This window comes from Mastacembelus armatus, chromosome 16 (assembly GCF_900324485.2).
Source record: "Mastacembelus armatus chromosome 16, fMasArm1.2, whole genome shotgun sequence".
NCBI lineage: Eukaryota > Metazoa > Chordata > Actinopteri > Synbranchiformes > Mastacembelidae > Mastacembelus > Mastacembelus armatus.
In genome coordinates, this window is record NC_046648.1 from 7,154,710 (window position 1) to 7,172,973 (window position 18,264).

The 18,264-nt window shown below is 40.9% G+C and overlaps 2 protein-coding genes across 2 annotated transcripts; one reads left to right on the forward strand and one right to left on the reverse strand.

Annotated features, from left to right (window-relative positions):
- Window positions 1-1,013: 1,013 nt before the first annotated feature.
- On the reverse strand, window positions 1,014-2,658 carry tmem74 (transmembrane protein 74). Its single transcript, XM_026294139.1, has 2 exons — window positions 2,549-2,658; window positions 1,014-1,926 (listed from the first exon to the last, which is right to left on the reverse strand). Exon 2 carries the CDS (start codon window positions 1,857-1,859, stop codon window positions 1,014-1,016), a length of 846 nt encoding a protein of 281 aa, XP_026149924.1. The 5' UTR covers window positions 1,860-1,926; window positions 2,549-2,658.
- Window positions 2,659-13,452: 10,794 nt separating this feature from the next.
- Window positions 13,453-17,858, forward strand: trhra (thyrotropin-releasing hormone receptor a). Its single transcript, XM_026293973.1, has 2 exons — window positions 13,453-14,259; window positions 17,392-17,858. Exons 1-2 carry the CDS (start codon window positions 13,453-13,455, stop codon window positions 17,830-17,832), a joined length of 1,248 nt encoding a protein of 415 aa, XP_026149758.1. The 3' UTR covers window positions 17,833-17,858.
- Window positions 17,859-18,264: the final 406 nt, after the last annotated feature.

The window sequence follows — 18,264 nt, forward strand, 5'->3', positions numbered from 1 at the left end:
ATTTTTTTTTAGCCAGCAAATTACTGTGATAACATCAAATATAACCTTTCAAAAAGAATGATACCTCTGGAGAGATAATTAGCTCTTTGAAGCAGTGACAGCTTAAGGTTTAGGTAGTCGGGCAACTCTTTCATGTGTGATTAGGTGTTCTTAAATCCATCACGCAGAGAGAGACAGATAGAGAAAAGGAGAGTAGAATGGAAAAGCTGATCAACCTTGAAATGTCACCACCACTTCCTACACACATACACGGTGTTCACAGGTTGATGTTTTGCAGGAGGAAAGAAAGTCTCCTGTGGCACAGTTAAGGGAAGGTGAAGGGAAAGAATAGCAGAGAAGATCGAAAGAGCAACGAGGATGGTGTACATCGAATGTCAGGGCTGTCAAATGCAGTCAAACTGCTCAGTGCAATCAAACCGATGTGGAGCTCTGGCTCAGATGCACAAGCCCAGGCTCACTGGCTTACCTCAGCACTGCACCAGGAAAGGACTGTCACTGGATATTACCATGTGGACCACTGAGCAGATTCTTCTGCGTCACAGTGGACGGGGACAGCTTTAGGTCCCTTTATACTCCCACCCTCTTGCCCTGTGCACAATTTCGCTGTTAGAAACATTCACATTAAATATGAATAGCCTTAATAATAATGCAAGCTCTCAGAGATTGCATCCTAGGTTTAAAAAAAAAAAAAAAAAGCGATCCCGTATTTGGGACACACACAAGCCTCTTAACATGCTCCCTGGACACTTTTATGGTTTGGTGCCATTTGGGAACAATTTGATACCACCCAGTGTTTTTCAGGCTATGACTGATGTTGCTTTCCCATCCTTCCAGTTAGCCAAGTGGGAATACAATCAAGCATTTGATCTATTCAATCTATTCACTACAGTATATGACAAAAATGTTGCACTTTGAATGTACAAATACAGTTTTGCTACAGTTTGTTAAATAAATGCGTGTGAATGGCAGTAATTCCTGTTATACACAAACTGTTTTATATGCAGAGCAGCATTTTAAGTCAGAGTTTCTTCTATTTCCTCCTCCATGGACAAGTGGGCAGATGAGTGGCTAGGGCTGGATCTAGTTTTCAAGCTGATAGAGCCGTACAGTTTGGCTGAACGCTTGGAATAAGCGATGACCTTTCTCCTGTACATCTCCCCCTTCCACATGGAGATCATCAGCAAAGTGGAGAGCACCACGCCGCCCAGCGTGAGTAGGCACAGCCCCGCTATGACACACCGATCCAGGTGGGCACCTATACGGGCGCTCTCCATCTCCAGCCTCTCCATCTCTCTCGCCGACACGCTGTCACGGTCCACCACCACATCCCGTGGCACGGCGTAGGAGATGATAACCAAGGAGATCCCAGTCACCAAGAACGTGACTGCACTGATAAACCCATAGTCTATAGAACTTCCCGAGCCCTCCCCTATGGAGAGATCATCTTCAGACATGAAGGAAAGCTCTGGTAAAGTCTCAGAGCAAGGCTCGCCGATGCGCACAGGCCTGAGAGTACTTTTACAACTAGTCTCCGGGCTCGCCAGTCGCAGGTTAACATTCTCGTCAACATATGTGAATGATGTCTCTAATTCCTCGTCGCAACAAACTCGGATTTTGTCCTCGCCGAGGTGACCGAGTTTAACCTCCGCGCCGCCCTTGCGCGGCGCCGTCTTTGGTGCTAAAAGACACCGGCCATAGCAGCTGCGGGCCGGGTTACAGCCAGCCTCCCCTGGGAACGCTCCTCCTGTTGATCCACCCGACTTGCGGACATGCAGCACGCTGGAAACTCGGTCAAGGACGTCGGTGGGATCAGACTGTTTGCCTGCCTCATCTGCAGCAAGCAGCTCTGTAGAAGCCATCCCTTTATCACCACCAGCTGGTTCTCTCTGGAGCTTCCTCCCACGATGTTTTCACTCCACAGCATTCCTAATAAGAGGACACACACCAGCTCGAAGTTAAACTGTGCATTTTAATTAGTTTTCCTTCACTGCAAGTCGTGAAACCGTTTATACACACTAATGCCCCAAAACTTGTGCGTAATTTGGAACGGTGCGCAAAATGCACGTACTTTTACAGGTCTATTGAAATCAACACCACTTTAAAGTTGATTGGATCGTTTAAGAAAAATCTGTGGATCGTTCTTGAAAGGCGCTTAAAGGGTGAGATTAGCCAACTCTGTATCCAATTAGGAAAACAATCCACGTTTAAACCGAGATTACGCTACATTTTAATTCTGCTTTAAATGGATGCTGACTTTAAATTAGATACTCTTGTAAAACAGGGGTATAACTAAGTCAGACATAAAATGCATATAAATAGACCACACATAGCTGCAGATAGTCTACTTCCGAGAAAAGCACCAGTCGTAAATATATTGCCAACATACGCGTCGTAACACTCCTGTACACTTTATTGGAATTCAGCAGCATATGTGAGATTCTCTTCTGCATAAGGGCGGACCTATCACGCACAATCCGGTTTTATGTTCCCCTAATCCCCTACCAAACCCCCCTCCGGACCGCACAAATAAAAAAAGAAGGCAACTCACCGCTACTTCAGCATCCCTTCTGCCTCATACACATTATCGCCTGTGAAGCCTCATAACTGGGAGAGCCCAAAACGCGTTATCAGTGACTGTGCTTTGACTGTAATCTGTCCCTGCTCGATGCTGTGGCGGCGGGCTGCACTGTGTTAGTCCCCTCCCACACACAGAGCCCCAGCTGCCCGTGCTGTGGCGCTGAAAGGAGCGCCGCTATCTGTGAGCCGATTGAGATCTGTACCAGGCAGTCAGCACAGGCGGGATGAGGATGTGACGGGTTGAAAGGGAACGTGGAGACTCGACCATTGCATTTTACTGACACTGCCCTTCCCGTAGGAAACATTTGAGGTGCCTGTGAAGAACTCCTGAGCTCTGATGAAAGATATAGAAACATATCTTTAAGCACTGAATACTAAAGCACATGTCTCTGTAGGAGAATTTACAGGAGCTCAAGTGCCATAAAGTTGCTACAGAGCAAATACTGGAGGCCACAAACATATTTGAAATTCCTATAGGCATCGTATAGGACTATTATAGTCATTCCAGTAGAGAGAAATAATGTACTTAGGTACAATTAAATACACCCCAAAGGCTCCAATGTGCTGTTTTAAAGAAGCCATAGCAAATAAATCAGGCATATAACATGGCAATGTGTGTGATGATCATGGACATGCATTTAATCCAGACTGTATGCTGTGAGTTAAAACTATCCAGGAGTGGTATGAAAACAGCATTGTTAAAGGGAGTGCACCATCTGTTCTCTGGTGCTCTCTCAGAAGATTACTGCCCACTATGTCAAAGCCATCCTAATCCATGTTTAATCTAGAGCTTCACTAGGTCATCTGATCTGTGAGGCCTTAGAGAGGTTCATCCTCAACATCTCCAGAGTCCTAGGTTTGGCAGCATCGTTGTGGATACATTGTAAAAAAAAAAATTAAAAAAAAAAAAACACAGAAAATGACTTGTAGGAAATGACACCTTAAACTAGATGATAAGTACAGGCCACCATCAACCACCTGAGTGAGTAATTCCATTTCAAACTGAACATTAATTTGCTGACCGTTCCACCTACTTTAGCACAACCAGTAGCTATAAATACAGCCACCTTTTTCTGGAGTCCTAGTGGCTAGGTGAACAGCTTTGGCTCACTTCCCAACAAAGCTCCATTAACAGATGAGTATAGAGAGAGGGAGAGCAGTGAGGGAGGGAGGGAAGGAGAGGCAGACAAAGATTTACTCCACCATTTTCTGTTCCAGAAATTAGCTTCCAGAGATGGGTGGCACAGATACACTTATGGATCACTGACTGATGGATCATAATGGTTTATGGTGTGTTTCGTCAGCCTGTAGTCAAGTTTAGTTGGTCTCTTGCAGAGAGCTGGGAAATCTGACTGTGAGCTCATCTGTGGGGTAACAACAGCCAACTATCAGATGCTATCTGTTTGCAACAGTGCACCACTTTTCCTGCTGGCAAGGACACCAGGCTTGGAAGAGGAGGGGTGGCTGGGGAGTTGGTGTTTCAAAAGGTTATAAATCTTTAGTGTGTCTGGAGCCACAGGCATGCATCCATAACCAAAATAAAAAGTACAAAACATGAATGTAGCAATGTTTTATCGGTAGCCAGTAGCAGATGTCAGAAGGTGACGGAGGGGAAAGCGGGGGTCCCATGAAAAATAGTAGTAGGAAGAAGAAGAGCACAACGGTGCATATGTGGCCATGAATTGAACGGTGGGATTAATGAAAAAGGGAGTGACTGAGTTCATGAGTTCATCTCACATCCAGCTGTGCCAGGAGTTGCTGAAGCCTGTCAGTGCCCAACAGTAGCAGACTGTGTAGCAGACTAGGTGACTGTGCTTGAGTAGCAGAGTATATTTGTGTGACACATTGCTGCTGGGAAAAAGCCCAGAGGGTGTGTTGCATCAACACTTTGTAAATTTAATCTTAAAATGCACATATCTCCAAATGAAAACATGCTACACCACACAGAGCAACTGTTTCACCTAGCCCAGTGTCTTCAGTTGTTATTAGCATTTAAACAGGTCAAGTCCAGATTAACCTTAAATGGTACAAAGTAAAGTGTGAAACTCTGAGTTTGAAAAGACAATCACAAAAAACTGAAAATGTTAGTAGATTTCAGAGCTCACATTTCAGGTACGCTTCCAGCCTTTCTGCAGCAATAGAAGTCAATTAAGCCTTGAAAATGGATGCAAACAGTTCCTATAGATGTCCTAACCAACAAACTGTGTGTATAAAGGCAGTTTTGGAAATGACTGTCACTTCACAATATGAATCATTATTTCTACAATACAGCACACTAGGAAGTAGTATTGTATATTGTTATTATAATGGTGAGAAAAAGCCAAGTAACGAAGGAAGTCAAGAAAATGAGGCCAAACCTACTTCCAGGCTGTGGAGGAAAAACTCAAGATAGTCAGCCTGAAATAATGGAAAGGCTCCAAACTCTGCAGGTAAGGAGTGAAAGCAACACATCTGTGGAAACATCTGCAACAGTGCTATCCCAACATCTTTTGACTTTGATTGTAGAATGTGTGTTAAAGTTGAATGAGTCAAAAAGTAGAATTATACTTTAAAATCTTCAATTTTTTTTGTTTTATGCTTTAATTTGTACAATTTGTACTACAGCATGACAGAAAACTATATACTTTTTTATAACAGCTGGAAAATTATGGGAACACCCAGTATTAGAAATAGGATTTACAGCTCAAGCTAATACACTGAAATTAAAAAAAAAAAACTTTCATGGGCTCAGCACATATCTTCACCATTAGCAGTCCAGCATCATCCAAAGGTCTTCAACAGGGTAGTGGGCCACGATGGCAGGGTGTTGTAGATTATTAATAAGGTGGTGTACACAGTCCCCTGGGTTTGCTTGGGAGGTTTTGCATGCAAACCCTCCAGTAGCTTTTAAAAGCCTTACAGGGAGGAGAGTGCAGGAAGACAAGGACATTAAGAGAAAGGCAGACTGAGGTCCAATGTAGTTTTTTTTTTTTTTTTTTTTTTTTTTTAGGTGCAGGTCATGGTGGCAGACATTGTTATTAAAAATTTAGCACCTTCAAGTTAATTTACAGTGACTTTACTAATTGAAGCATTGTGGCTGGCCTCACAGACACTGGGGGATAATGGAAGGGTAATAATGACTTTCCTATAGTGCTGTGTGTGTGTGTGCATGTGTCTAGGCAAAGACTTATGCCTCATGAAAAGATAGCACTTCACAAAAAGAAAAAAAAAGCCTTTTGGTAATTAAGCAAGCCGACTGGGCTAATTCCATCATTTTATCGACCCTTCGTCCCTTTATTGTCTCTTTATCATAATTAATGTGATGTTATCCCCTCATGCCAGCTGCTTTTGCATTACAATGCTCTCAGAAGCTCTTGATGATAATTGCCTGTCCCGTATTTTGTCTCCTTGAGCTCGGACTATCTCTTACAGCTTTTCTGATGCCATAATTACAACACAGCAAACATTTTGTTTTAGCTGCTGGATCCCATTTGTTTTAACAAATTTGCTGTCAAGTTAAGTTTTGTGCTTGTTATCCTTGTGTGCAATGGATGGGTAGCAAACACAGAGCAACTATTGGATGTGATGGGTTTCATACATTAGGTAAATGAGAAACTCTTGAGTTGTAGCCAAAGACATGATTTATATTTGGTGAATATTGTGGACCAGACACTAAGTAGTTTGCTGGCACTGCTGCTTTTTGAAAAATATTTGCTTATTGGCTCTATGTTTACCTTGAATTTTCAATTAGGAACAAAAGCACCTCTCTCTTAAAATCTGCAGTGGATGAATAATGCATTACACAAACACAGACATCACTGATGAGAGTTTGAGAATGTGTTCAGTGGTAGACATCTGTAACCAAAGAAAAAGAAGCGCCTGCACACTTACTCCAATGGTTGCGGCATTTTATTGAGACAGACAAGCTTTCAATCCAGCTTGGATCTTCCCCAGGTCAAACTTATTTCAGGATGTGTATATACGGGAGTGGCATGAATTGAAATAAGTTTGACTGGAGGAAGCTCCAAGCTGGATCGACACATTGTCGATCATTGTCAAACTTATTTCAATTCATGCCACTCCCGTATATACACATCCTGAAATAAGTTTGACCTGGGGAAGATTCAAGCTGGATAGACACATTGTCTGTCTCAATAAAATGCAGTAACTGTTGGAGTAAGTGTGCAGGCGTTTTTTTCTTTACTGATTGTTGATTGGCCTTGCAACAGTTGATGTGTGACTACAACTTGTTGAAGACATCTGTAACCACTCATATAACAGCTTGTCATTCTTGCTGGTAGAAATAGCTAGGTAGTATTTCCTTTACAGTCTTACACAGCTGGCACTCAACCATGGTTTGTTTCATGTCCTCATTATGATTTCTCTGCTATGCTGTGCTTCTTGTGTAGCCCTGAGCACTCATGCATGCAACTGTGATGATGTTTTAAAAAAAATTATGCTACTGTCCAGATATTATGTTTACAGTCAAACAGTCCTCCACTCCTGTTACATGTGTCAGCAACCACATTGAACCATGAGGTGGCAGTAAAGACCCACTAGGAATACTGAAAAAAAGCAAGGCAGTCTCAAAATGAGTATCAATGCAGATAATACTACACAGTTAGGGTTTTAAATGTTATTTTGAGGTACTTGTAAATACAAATATATTGATGCTATTTTACTTGTACTTCTACTGCATTACATTTCACATTGTACTGATAGGTGGAGATTTTCATTTTTAGTTCCACATAAAATCAACTTAAAATACAAGAAATATCCAATATTATAGCAATAAAGCTATTTTTAGCCAAATTTGCTTCAACATAACCAGCACCAACATTGTGGTGCATGCATTAATGAAAGAGCAACAAAGTTTCTTGTAGTTTGGTTTTCTAGTTAACCTTGTTAATTCAATTCAATTCAGTTTTATTTGTATAGCGCCAAATCACAACACAAATCATCTCAAGGCACTTCACAAAAACAAAAAACCCAACAAATCCCTTATGAACAAGCACTTGGTGACAGTGGAGAGGAAAAACTCCCTTTAATGGAAGAAAAAACATCCAGCAGAACTGGGCTCAGCTTGGGCGGCCATCTGCCTCAATCGGTTGGGGTGAGTGGATAGAGGAGAGAGAAAAGAACAGCAACAATAACAACAAATAGACACTGCAGGTTGATGGGGCCAGTAACTGCACATCAGCGATATACAGCTCCAGGACCAGGGACACCTGCAGAAGATACAGATAGAGAGAACAGAGAGAGAGGGAGAGAGAGAGCACAAACTAGGAGGGAGAGAGAGCACAAGGTTAGTGACATTCAATGCGGGAATATACATGTGAGGGAGGAGGAGAGGAAGAGAGGGGAAGGGAAGGGAAGGGAGGGGTAGGGGAGCTCAGTGCACCGATGGTTCTCGGGCAGTCTAGGCCTATAGCAGCATAACTATCAGGGTTATGCATACTTCAGGGTTGCCTGAAGCCAGCCCTAACTATACGCTTTGTCAAAGAGGAAGGTTTTAAGTCTACCCTAAAAGTACAGAGAGTGTCTGCCTCCTGAACCCAGACTGGGAGCTGGTTCCACAGGAGAGGAGCCTGATAGCTAAAGGCTCTGCCTCCCATTCTGCTTTTGGAAACTATGGGAACCACAAGTAGACCTGCACTCTGAGAGCGAAGTGGTCTATTGGGATAATATGGTACTATGAGGTCTTTAAGGTATGAAGGAGCTTGATCATGAAGGGATTTGTATGTGAGAAGAAGGATTTTAAATTCTATTCTGTATTTTACAGGGAGCCAATGAAGAGAAGCTAATATAAGAGAAATATGATCTCTCTTGGTAGTTCCTGTCAGGACTCTGGCTGCAGCATTCTGGATTAACTGGAGGCTTTTTATGGAGATACAGGGACATCCAGATAGTAATGAATTACAGTAATCTAGCCTTGAGGTAACAAATGCATGGACTAGTTTTCATCAAGTCTAAGCTGTAGTATAAGTAATGATGAATGGAATAAGGTCGGGAGAAGAGCTCAGTGTGTCTCCTTTGCTGAAACAAACTCCTTTTGAAGAGTTTCATCTGTATTCCTGTACTCCCAGCAGGCAGCAGACTGTACAGCAGTTGCTGCAAATGCCTATCTAAATAAGGGCTAAAATTAGATGTTTTGGGAATGTGTTATAAATAAATTCTCCGACTTAAAATGGCTTTCTCTTTATAATAGATTTCTGTTTGCGTATATAATTAAAATTTCAAATTAAAAAGAAAATAAAACTATTAATTAGCTAGCTCTTACCTTAACATAAAACTCATAAAGCAAAGAAATGCATCTCTTAAAATCTTTGTTTAATCAAGATATGAGTGCAGGAATTTGACATACATTAGTTTATTTTTTATAGTTTTATTGCTACCTTCATTTATGCAAACACTTGTCGATCCACTGCCACTGACATCACTTGGCACTAAGATTTTCAATTCAGTTGAGTGGATACAGTGAGCTTAATTAAGGCTGTGCATCAGGTTATAAATCAAAGGTGTTGCAGTTATGATCATAAAGCTCATACTGAGAATTAGACACCCAGCATGCTGTATAGTTGGATCTCATATGCAGATGGAACAAACACATGCAATGCATTTAATAATCTCCCCCGAAAATAACATCATCAATTATAAATAATAACAAACATATCCATTCACATTAACAGAATCAATATTCATTTTATTATTTAGCAGACGTGCTGTCTCTGACACCTCTGGTGAATGCATTCTGCAGACACCACTTACAAAATTTCTTGCCCCACCTGTGAATTGTGCGATTGCACTTCCTGAAACCCTGGATGTGAGGAGTGATAATCTGTCATAGTCTCCCACCTGAGCCGAACACTTCATTTAGCCCTCTGTTGATATGGTGTAATAGACACGAAGAGGATCAATACGGAGGTGACAGCGAATTAATTCTAGATGATATAAAATCATCTTATAAAATCTGTGGCAGGTTCTGTGGCCTTAACTGAGCTCAGTCACATCAAGCGCACCTCTCTGACCTCTAGTGATCACCTCTCAGCCTTATCTTGAAATACTGCTTCATGTCACAAGCATGCAAGATGTTCTGTGAGATACGAAACACAGTGAACTATGCCTCTTCCTTTCAGCCACGGATGACGACATCTGAAGCATGGATGGGTAAACAATGTACCACCCTCGTCTCTGAACTCAGTGAAGACAGGAAAAGAGCCAGTTGATTTAGGAGGCTGGTGCTAGACTGTGTTTCTGCACAAAAGAGTTTTCTTTTTTCTTTACAATTATGACACGCATTCATTATGATAAAACATCTCTACATGTGAGGTGTATAAATGATTTATTTCCATGAATGTCTGGTGTGGTATGACTCATTTTGACAGTGTGGTGTTGTGGTCTTCAGAGGCTGCTTATTATACACCGGTCCCAAAAAACAGCATAAACACTCAAGTATTTTGATAGTTGATGATTCTTTCATACGTTAAAAGTGCAATTTGGAAAATGTGAAGGATTACGCAAATCTAGTGGTGAGTTTGCAGAATGCAACCTTCTGAACACCCCTCACACCCCACTCCCTCGTTTCCATGCACAAGGGAGGGTATAGATCTCACTCTAAGATTAAGAAAATGTAAGGGTTGGTATTTTCTTTCATCCAGGTGAAGTTATCTAGAATCTAGAAGAGTCTGGACTTGAATTGTTGCTGCAGCCTCTATTGAACTGAATGGTTAATTGATTCTACTATCATTTATTTTCTTTATTGGTTTCTTTCTTTGGTTAATTGGATTTATGGGTCAACTACTTATTGTTTGGTGATTTTGGTTTAGTTGGATTAGTTCTTTAAATCAAAGATGACATTTTATGCATGCATATAAATTGGTACTTAATACACTTGCATGCTGACATTTTTGATAACAAGTGAAATTGTTGCTGATCCCCTAAATGACTCATTTTGGTTGGTTTATTTATGAATTTTATCCCATTGGATGGATTGTGGGGCAACCCAAAGAGAACATACCTACCGAGGAGCCTTTAAAACCATGTTAATCCATTGCTGACATTTAAAAATGTTGCCATTAATATTCAAGATTTTTATCCAAAGTGTCTGTCCATAGTCCAGAAAGTAGCCAAAAGCCTGAGCTGTGCTTTCTTCCAGTCTGTTTTCCTTCAAACTGCCAAGGTCCGACTGTTAAACCAGCCCCTTGGGAAGGTTATATAGACAGTAAAACAAAAGACTGAACTGCCTATTGTGTTGAGATTAGAGTAATTTTCATCCTGTGTGGAAATCGCAATCACACTTGTCTGGTCAAGTGTTGACTTTTTGCCTGAAACCTCAGCTGGTTTGTTTATTTTTTTGGCTACGGGTCCTGAAACAGCAGCAGGAGGGAGATGAATGCTAATCACAAACAGTTAAATCGCAACCATGTACATCTCAGTTTGTCGTTCCACAGCGAATATCCTGCAGCTGGAGATGAGCGTAGACAGCAGAGGACTTTTTCCCCACTGAGAAGCAGCTTCATCAGACACACCTCTCCCTCAGTTCCTCTATCTAATGTTACAGATGTTTACCTCTAGGGAGGACAATTGCCACCCATAGGTGTTGTAATAACTCCTGAGACCTCACCCCCTCTTTATATATATAAGGCTGTAATTTATTTGAACAGTGTGAACCTTCATTTGCTTTTCTTGTTAATGAGGCATGAGAAGTCATCTGGATGCAGGTATACAAGATAAGAGAGAGAGAGTGAAAGAGACACATACAGAAACACTGAGGTCATGAGACTAATGCAGAGAAAGATGCAAAGACAATTCCCCCAATTTCCCTGGTTCATTTAACACAGAATTCACATGTGCATCGGCCAATTTAAAATGAAAAACTGAACTATGGCACTAAATTGCATTCCTAAATGAGCTAGAAAAAAAAATCAAAACGTCAAGCAAAAGGACTGCAATTATGCTACTGTCATGTATCCCATGGTTCTACTGTAAGTCATGCTGTGAGCATTTTGGAGCCATCTTATGAAGTGACACACCACAACAATATTCCCATAAAACAGCTACTAAAGTGTCCTTGTTCTTTTGTTTTATGACATTTGCGTCTCCTTCCTTCACCACAGTAGTCCTATAAGATGGTAACAGCGGGACTAGTAAGAAGCATAAAATGATCTTGTTTTCATTATTTATTATTTCTTGTTCGTAAATCCTTGTATTACTTTGTAACTGCGAGACAAGAATTTTAATTGTCTGTGGCAATTTTAATCTCAATATTTGAACTCATTTAACACAATAAAACATAAAAGAAAATAAACTTAAACCATATATGCAGTAATCTACAAAGCTCTGATTTAAACATTTGTTATTTGACAGTTTACACTTTTTGTAAAAATCTATGGCAGTAAACTAAAAACTCAGACACCAACTACATCCCAGTAGATTCCATTACTCTCCACTGATTCATAAGTTGAACTGTAGTCACATAGGTGCTACACTCAGAGGTCCATTATCATTTTTTGTTGTTACCAGCCAAAACCATACAAAAAACATGCTTGTACGAACATGGCAGCCTGGAAATAATAAATCTTAAGGCACAGCTACCCACTAAAGGCAATGTATTTTCTCTACCCTTTACATTTCCTGTTGATATCACTCTAACATACATATTTTACTGTGGTTATCAACTGTAATAACTAGGAAAGTCCATCGATAGACCAATCCTTCAAAATAAAAGTTGAAGCCCTAAGACCTTATGTTTTATAAAATAGTTGTAACCCCAGTGTTTAAAAAGTATTTCTGCCTGATTGTAAGGTGCAGCCATAATGATTTTCAACTCCTACCCTTTCCTCTAAAACAGCAAACCATGAGACACGAATAACTGCTGATGAAATGTCCTTTTTTAAAAGATTCATTAGTAACATTTTAATGTTTTCTATATGTGTATCATTAATAAATCACTATACATAAATTAAGAAATGGGTTATAACACAAGAGACACTCAACTTAAATGTTGCATTATAGATACACTACTAATTGTAAATAGATACAAACCAATTTTAAGTGTTAAATAATAGGATATATCAATCATCAATGACTGGCATATAAGTGGTTAATTCATGCTTAATATAAAATAAATGCTATATAATTAGAACAGTCTTCACAAATAAAAAGCATACGTAGGGAGAAAATGCTTTACTGCACTAATGTGTGTAAGATCTGTGATCATACAAGCATTTAATAGTTTTTAATTGTTGACAATTATTTTATGCATTAAAATGTCCTTGTATTTGTTATGTTCTTGTTGTTGCTGTTGTTGCGCATATACAAACTTTTTACATGGCTCATAAATTGGAAAAGACAAAGTTTAAAAACCAAACCCCAACTTTGATCCATTAAAACAGCAGCTTACACTCCAAAGGAGTGTGACGCGTGATGCATGTGCGCATGGGAGTCCCTGACACCAGGTTGGCGGTCCCAGTGTCAGCCTTGTGACTCCACTGTGTGAGGCTCTCAGGAGCAGAGAGGCTTTGCAGCAAGCTCTCAGTCATGACAGCGTGAGCAGTGAAACAGGAGCAGGGCGCGGAGCTGCCTGCAACACACTCCTCTGTCTTTCCTGCAAACTTCAACCAAGATCAGAGGCTCAATTTACTTTTGATCGTGTTGTAATGGAAAATGTATTGGCGTTTCATTCGAATAGAAACTGGATTTCACAAAGGAGAAAAAGTAGTTAAACTGGATTATGTGGATGAAATTAAGCTGTTTGGGTGATTTATAGTCGGTCTCCTGTTGGACTCCTGTTGCTTGGCCCCTGCAATCTATCGCAATGATTTTGCCGTGATTTTATTTTTTGCTTTTTTGAATACTTGGTGCAATTTTCTAAAAAGCGCACAGCCTCGGTTGGTTATGGAAAACCTCACCATGGGTAACATGACTGTAGAGAATGACACGTCGGTGCTGGGTAATCGGACCCTGGGTGCCTGGACTGACTACACTGTTGAATACAAAGTGGTCAGTGTGTTTTTGGTATCTCTCATATGCGGGGTGGGGATCGTGGGGAACGTGATGGTCATACTGGTGGTCCTGACCACCAAACACATGCGGACGCCCACTAACTGTTACCTGGTGAGCCTGGCCGCTGCCGACCTGATGGTCCTGACGGCCGCCGGGCTGCCTAACATCACCGACGCCCTGTACGGGCAGTGGGTGTATGGCTACGCGGGCTGCCTGGGAATCACCTATTTCCAGTATCTGGGAATAAACGCGTCCTCCTGCTCCATCACTGCCTTCACCGTGGAGCGATACATCGCCATTTGCCACCCAATCAAAGCGCAATTCCTGTGCACTTTATCCAGAGCAAAGAAAATCATCATGCTGGTCTGGGCGCTCACATCTGTCTACTGCGTCATGTGGCTTTTTCTGTCAGACACTAAAAAGTTGACATACGATAACGCGGTGCTGCTCAGCTGCGCCTACAAAGTGTCCAGGAGTAACTACCTGCCCATTTACTTCACAGATTTCGCGGTGTTTTACGTGCTGCCTCTCATGCTGGCCACAGTCCTGTACGGACTGATCGCCAGGATACTTTTCCTAAACCCGCTGCCTTCAGATCCCAAAGACAGCAGCAAGAAGTGGAAGAAGGAGACGAGTCAGGGGGGGAGGATGGTCAGCACCAGCTCCTCCAGCGGCACCACAGCTGCCTCCCGCAGACAGGTGCGCCACTGTTTGTTCATTTACATTATCAGCTTCAGTAATCAATATAGGGGGTGGGGGGGGCCTCCAGCTGTATAGGCCTGAGACAGGTCAGCTGTAAAGCCTAAATGTCAAAATGGATGGATGCATGGTCAAAAAAGCAGCAACATGTGAGCCAGAGCAGTGAAAACATTGATGTCAGAGCACATTAGTCTTTTGATTTAAAACACATCTGTATATGACACAGGTTTTACTTGTTTATTGAGCTGTTAAAACAGGCCCAGAAAGTGCTGGAGACCAAACAGACCAATAAAGTTGTGGCATACTGTTTAATTTATGCAAATACTGTTACACCTGACCTGAGCTCCCCTTCTGATCCCACTGCACATCAAAGTCCAGCCACCTCTCATTTACTAAACTCACTTTTCTCACTTTTCAAAGCTCTGAAGCATGAGTTTATATAGTTTATAGAGTTTATATAGTTTCACAGTAAATAAGAGTCAAACTGATAAACTGATAAAACAACAGGATCTTTCTGGGTCAAATTTTGTTTCCTAATTGAAAGAATCTTTCCCTGTAAGAGCTCATAGCAGAGAAACTTTATTTAGCTGATTGCATATGTTTATGTGCATTCTTAAGAGAGGCAAACATTTAAGAAAATACTGGCTTATCACACGTGTAGTGAACTGCAAACTGTCCTCTGTAATGATACGATTCATCTTTCACTGACACCATCTTTCTTCTGTAAAAGACACCCTGCAAAGAGCTCTTGCAGAATGCTCGGAAGGCACAAAAACACAGGTAGACAGCAGAGTTTGGCATTTATCAGATCATGAGAAGAAGCCTTCCTGGAATGACAGGAGGCGTGGTACCCTGAGGGAGCGCCATGATCTATTGGAAAACCCAATCAGTTAACCCCAACTCAAATAGGCTTTTGGCTTTTTCTCTATCACTTCGGCTTGTGTTTCATCTTTGACTAATGCACACCCACAAACACACAATCAATTGTGTGGTTTGTACACAGGGAACAATCCATACCATTACTATGTACCTTACTGAATTACCTAAAGGTCACTAAGTAATGAGATCTAGGAATTTGGCTCTCTAATGGCACAGGCAGTCCCCTGTTCAGTCAAACTGGACTTATCTCACTTCACCCGAGACAATTCAACATAACATGAGATCAATTTACATTAAATTACATACCATCAATTAATCATTCTATTACTGGTGTGTTTATATTTACCTACCAGCAACTTAAATATGATATGAAGGCAGTGGTAAGATTTGATTGGTCTTTGTCGCTAGAAATTAATCAACAATTGAAAAAATAACTAGTATACGAAGTCAGTGCTGGAGGGGATTTAAAGATGTATCAAAGTTCTTTGTATGGTTACAGGTGGTGTTAGAGTTTTGGTGCAGTTTTTTTTTTTTCATAAATGTCTTTTGACAAATTGTAAAGTTGTCCTAATGCTTTTTTTCAAAGACATTTTTAAATTTCATAACTTTAATTACACTTTTAATTGTATAATTTTATCCATACACACATACTGTATACAGTACAGTAAATTGATTCTTTTCTTTATAGAAGTTTTGTATTGGACACTCAGGGATGGGCCACACATGCAACAGTAAATCAAAATTATAGACAGCAATTTAAACTCAGCCCTGACAGCCTTGATGGATTGTTCCATCAGCAAAAGGCTGAAATGACCGAAATTAGATATTTACAGCTTTTTTCACAATGGGACCCTTTGGAAAAAAACACCCATCCAGGCTGAACCTGTTGTATAAAGTTAACCCCAGCAATATTAAGATTGTTATTGGTGTCTTACACAAAAATGCAGCACTCAAGCAGTAAGAAAAGCTAATCAATTTGTGGTTATTTTATTTCTAGCATGGCATGTTGGAGGCCTCATCGAAGGATAAGCCAGTGCTTGTTCCCACTCCAATTTAGACATTTGTAGACTTTTTAGAGCTTTGCAATTATAGCAATTACCTATGGGGGCAAAAAAATCTTAAGGAGGTTTAAAAGCGGCGTCAAAATGTTTCAAACAACTTTAAAATGCCTTTCTTGATTTTATTTTCACAAAACTGTTCAATATTTGGGTCAGTTTTTTTAGTTTATGTTTTAGTGTTCCCTTTTTTAATTCGTAGATTGGTTTTATTATAATTCTTAATTTCCAAAGCCTTTGCTGATGTTGCTGATCTTGGCTGGGTTTCTCTGTTAGAGGATAGGAATAGCTGCTTTCCTGCTGAATGTATGACGTGTGTTTTAACAAAAGAACACACTGACATGCTGAGGATGGCTTCACGGTAAAATATGTCAACAGGTCCTTGTGAATAAATGATGATGATTCTGTGCAGAAAAGATTTCCTCTTCTGAATCTGGTGGTCTAACAGTCTCACCATCAATATTTGAGCAGGAGTGTAGCTGTTAATCTCAGTCAGATTGTTTTAACAAAGATTTAAGTCAATAATTAACCTTTTTCCATCACACCATGGCCAACAATAATCTCATTTCATGCTGTGTATGCACAGGTGGTTTTCCACACAGCAGCAGGACACAGTGGAATTGCTTACCTGGCTGAGGGGATGTGCAGCCTTTCAGCTGCAGCTCTCCATCTCACAGATCATTGCGGCTGCTTGATCTTATTCATTTTACTTATGGAAATATTTAAAACTAGTCTGTTGTCAAAAAAATGCTAACAATGACCATAATCTTTTCTTGTCAAGGCATTTTTGGTGAACAACTAGTAGTCAATAAAAGCGATATTGTGTGTCTTTAGCTGGATGATTATAATGTGAAGCAGCAGCAGCAGCAGCAGTCCCTCAGCGTTCGTAAAATCAGAGATATTTCCTGTGAATAAAACACTCTAAAAACACATTAGTGTATAGATAGGTACACTGAATGGTGTTTATTGAAAACTGCTGATGGTAAATAGTATAGAAATTGGGTTTTATGCCATGAAAATCTCCAAGGTTACAACTTTTAAAATAGGCTTTGTTTTTGTTTGTTAAACCCTAACACGTGATCAGACCAGAATCCAAGCCAAAAGCCAAGCCAAAATGTCTGTGCTCAAAAAAAAGCTGCAGACCATGTCGTACAGATTGCATCTGTGTACATTTTAACACCTAACTGAATTTTATTAGGTGACCAAGATGCTGGCTGTGGTGGTGATCCTCTTCGCCTTGCTGTGGATGCCCTATCGAACCTTAGTGGTGGTCAACTCCTTCCTGGACAAGGCCTACCTGGACACCTGGTTCCTGCTGTTCTGCCGTCTCTGCATCTACCTAAACAGCGCCATCAACCCGATCATTTACAACGCCATGTCCCAGAAATTCCGTGCCGCTTTTAAGAAGCTGTGTCAATGTGGTCCTCAGCGCATGGAGAAACCTGCTTCTTACAGCGTGGCGCTAACTTACAGTGTCATCAAGGACATGTCCAATGGAGAAAGTCCGGACCATTTCACGACAGAAATGGATGAGTTAAACACTCCAACAGATCAGTATCTTCCTGCCAACATGCTGTCCAGAGCCGGGAAGATGCCCTATGAGGGGCCTTCTCTGTCTGGAAGTGATACTAAAGCCTAACAAAAAATAAACTGTACAACTAAAGAGATTCTGACAGGTGCAGTATAGATTCAGTCACCTGTGGGACATTGTAGAGAGGTTTTAATTAAAAGTACACAGACACTTCCACTTTATTTCCTCTAAGGTGTTTTCTCTTTCTTTTATTTGACAAGCCCATTTGGAGATCCAAATAGGATGCAGCGAGATGAGCTGTTATGTGCTGCAGGCCATTTAGCATCTCACACAAACTAAATAAAGGCAGTTAGCATGAATCATGCAAACTATCTCATCATTAGACTTTAATATATCTGTGAAGCAGTGAAAGGGGAGGGGTGGGAATGGGGGTGGGGGGGTGCGTTATCTGCTAGCGTCTTATGTAGCAGAAAAACAGGAAACAGTGATTTGTGCAGGATGTGATGCGGCTATAGTAATCCTTAGGATCTAAAGCAGCAA

Excerpts from the sequence above, each read along its gene's own strand:
- tmem74 (XM_026294139.1), bottom strand. The coding sequence starts at position 1,859 with ATGGCTTCTACAGAGCTGCTTGCTGCAGATGAGGCAGGCAAACAGTCT.
- trhra (XM_026293973.1), top strand. The coding sequence starts at position 13,453 with ATGGAAAACCTCACCATGGGTAACATGACTGTAGAGAATGACACGTCG. Across the intron at positions 14,260-17,391 it reads CAGCTGCCTCCCGCAGACAG|GTGACCAAGATGCTGGCTGT; the intron begins GTGCGCCACTGT and ends GAATTTTATTAG.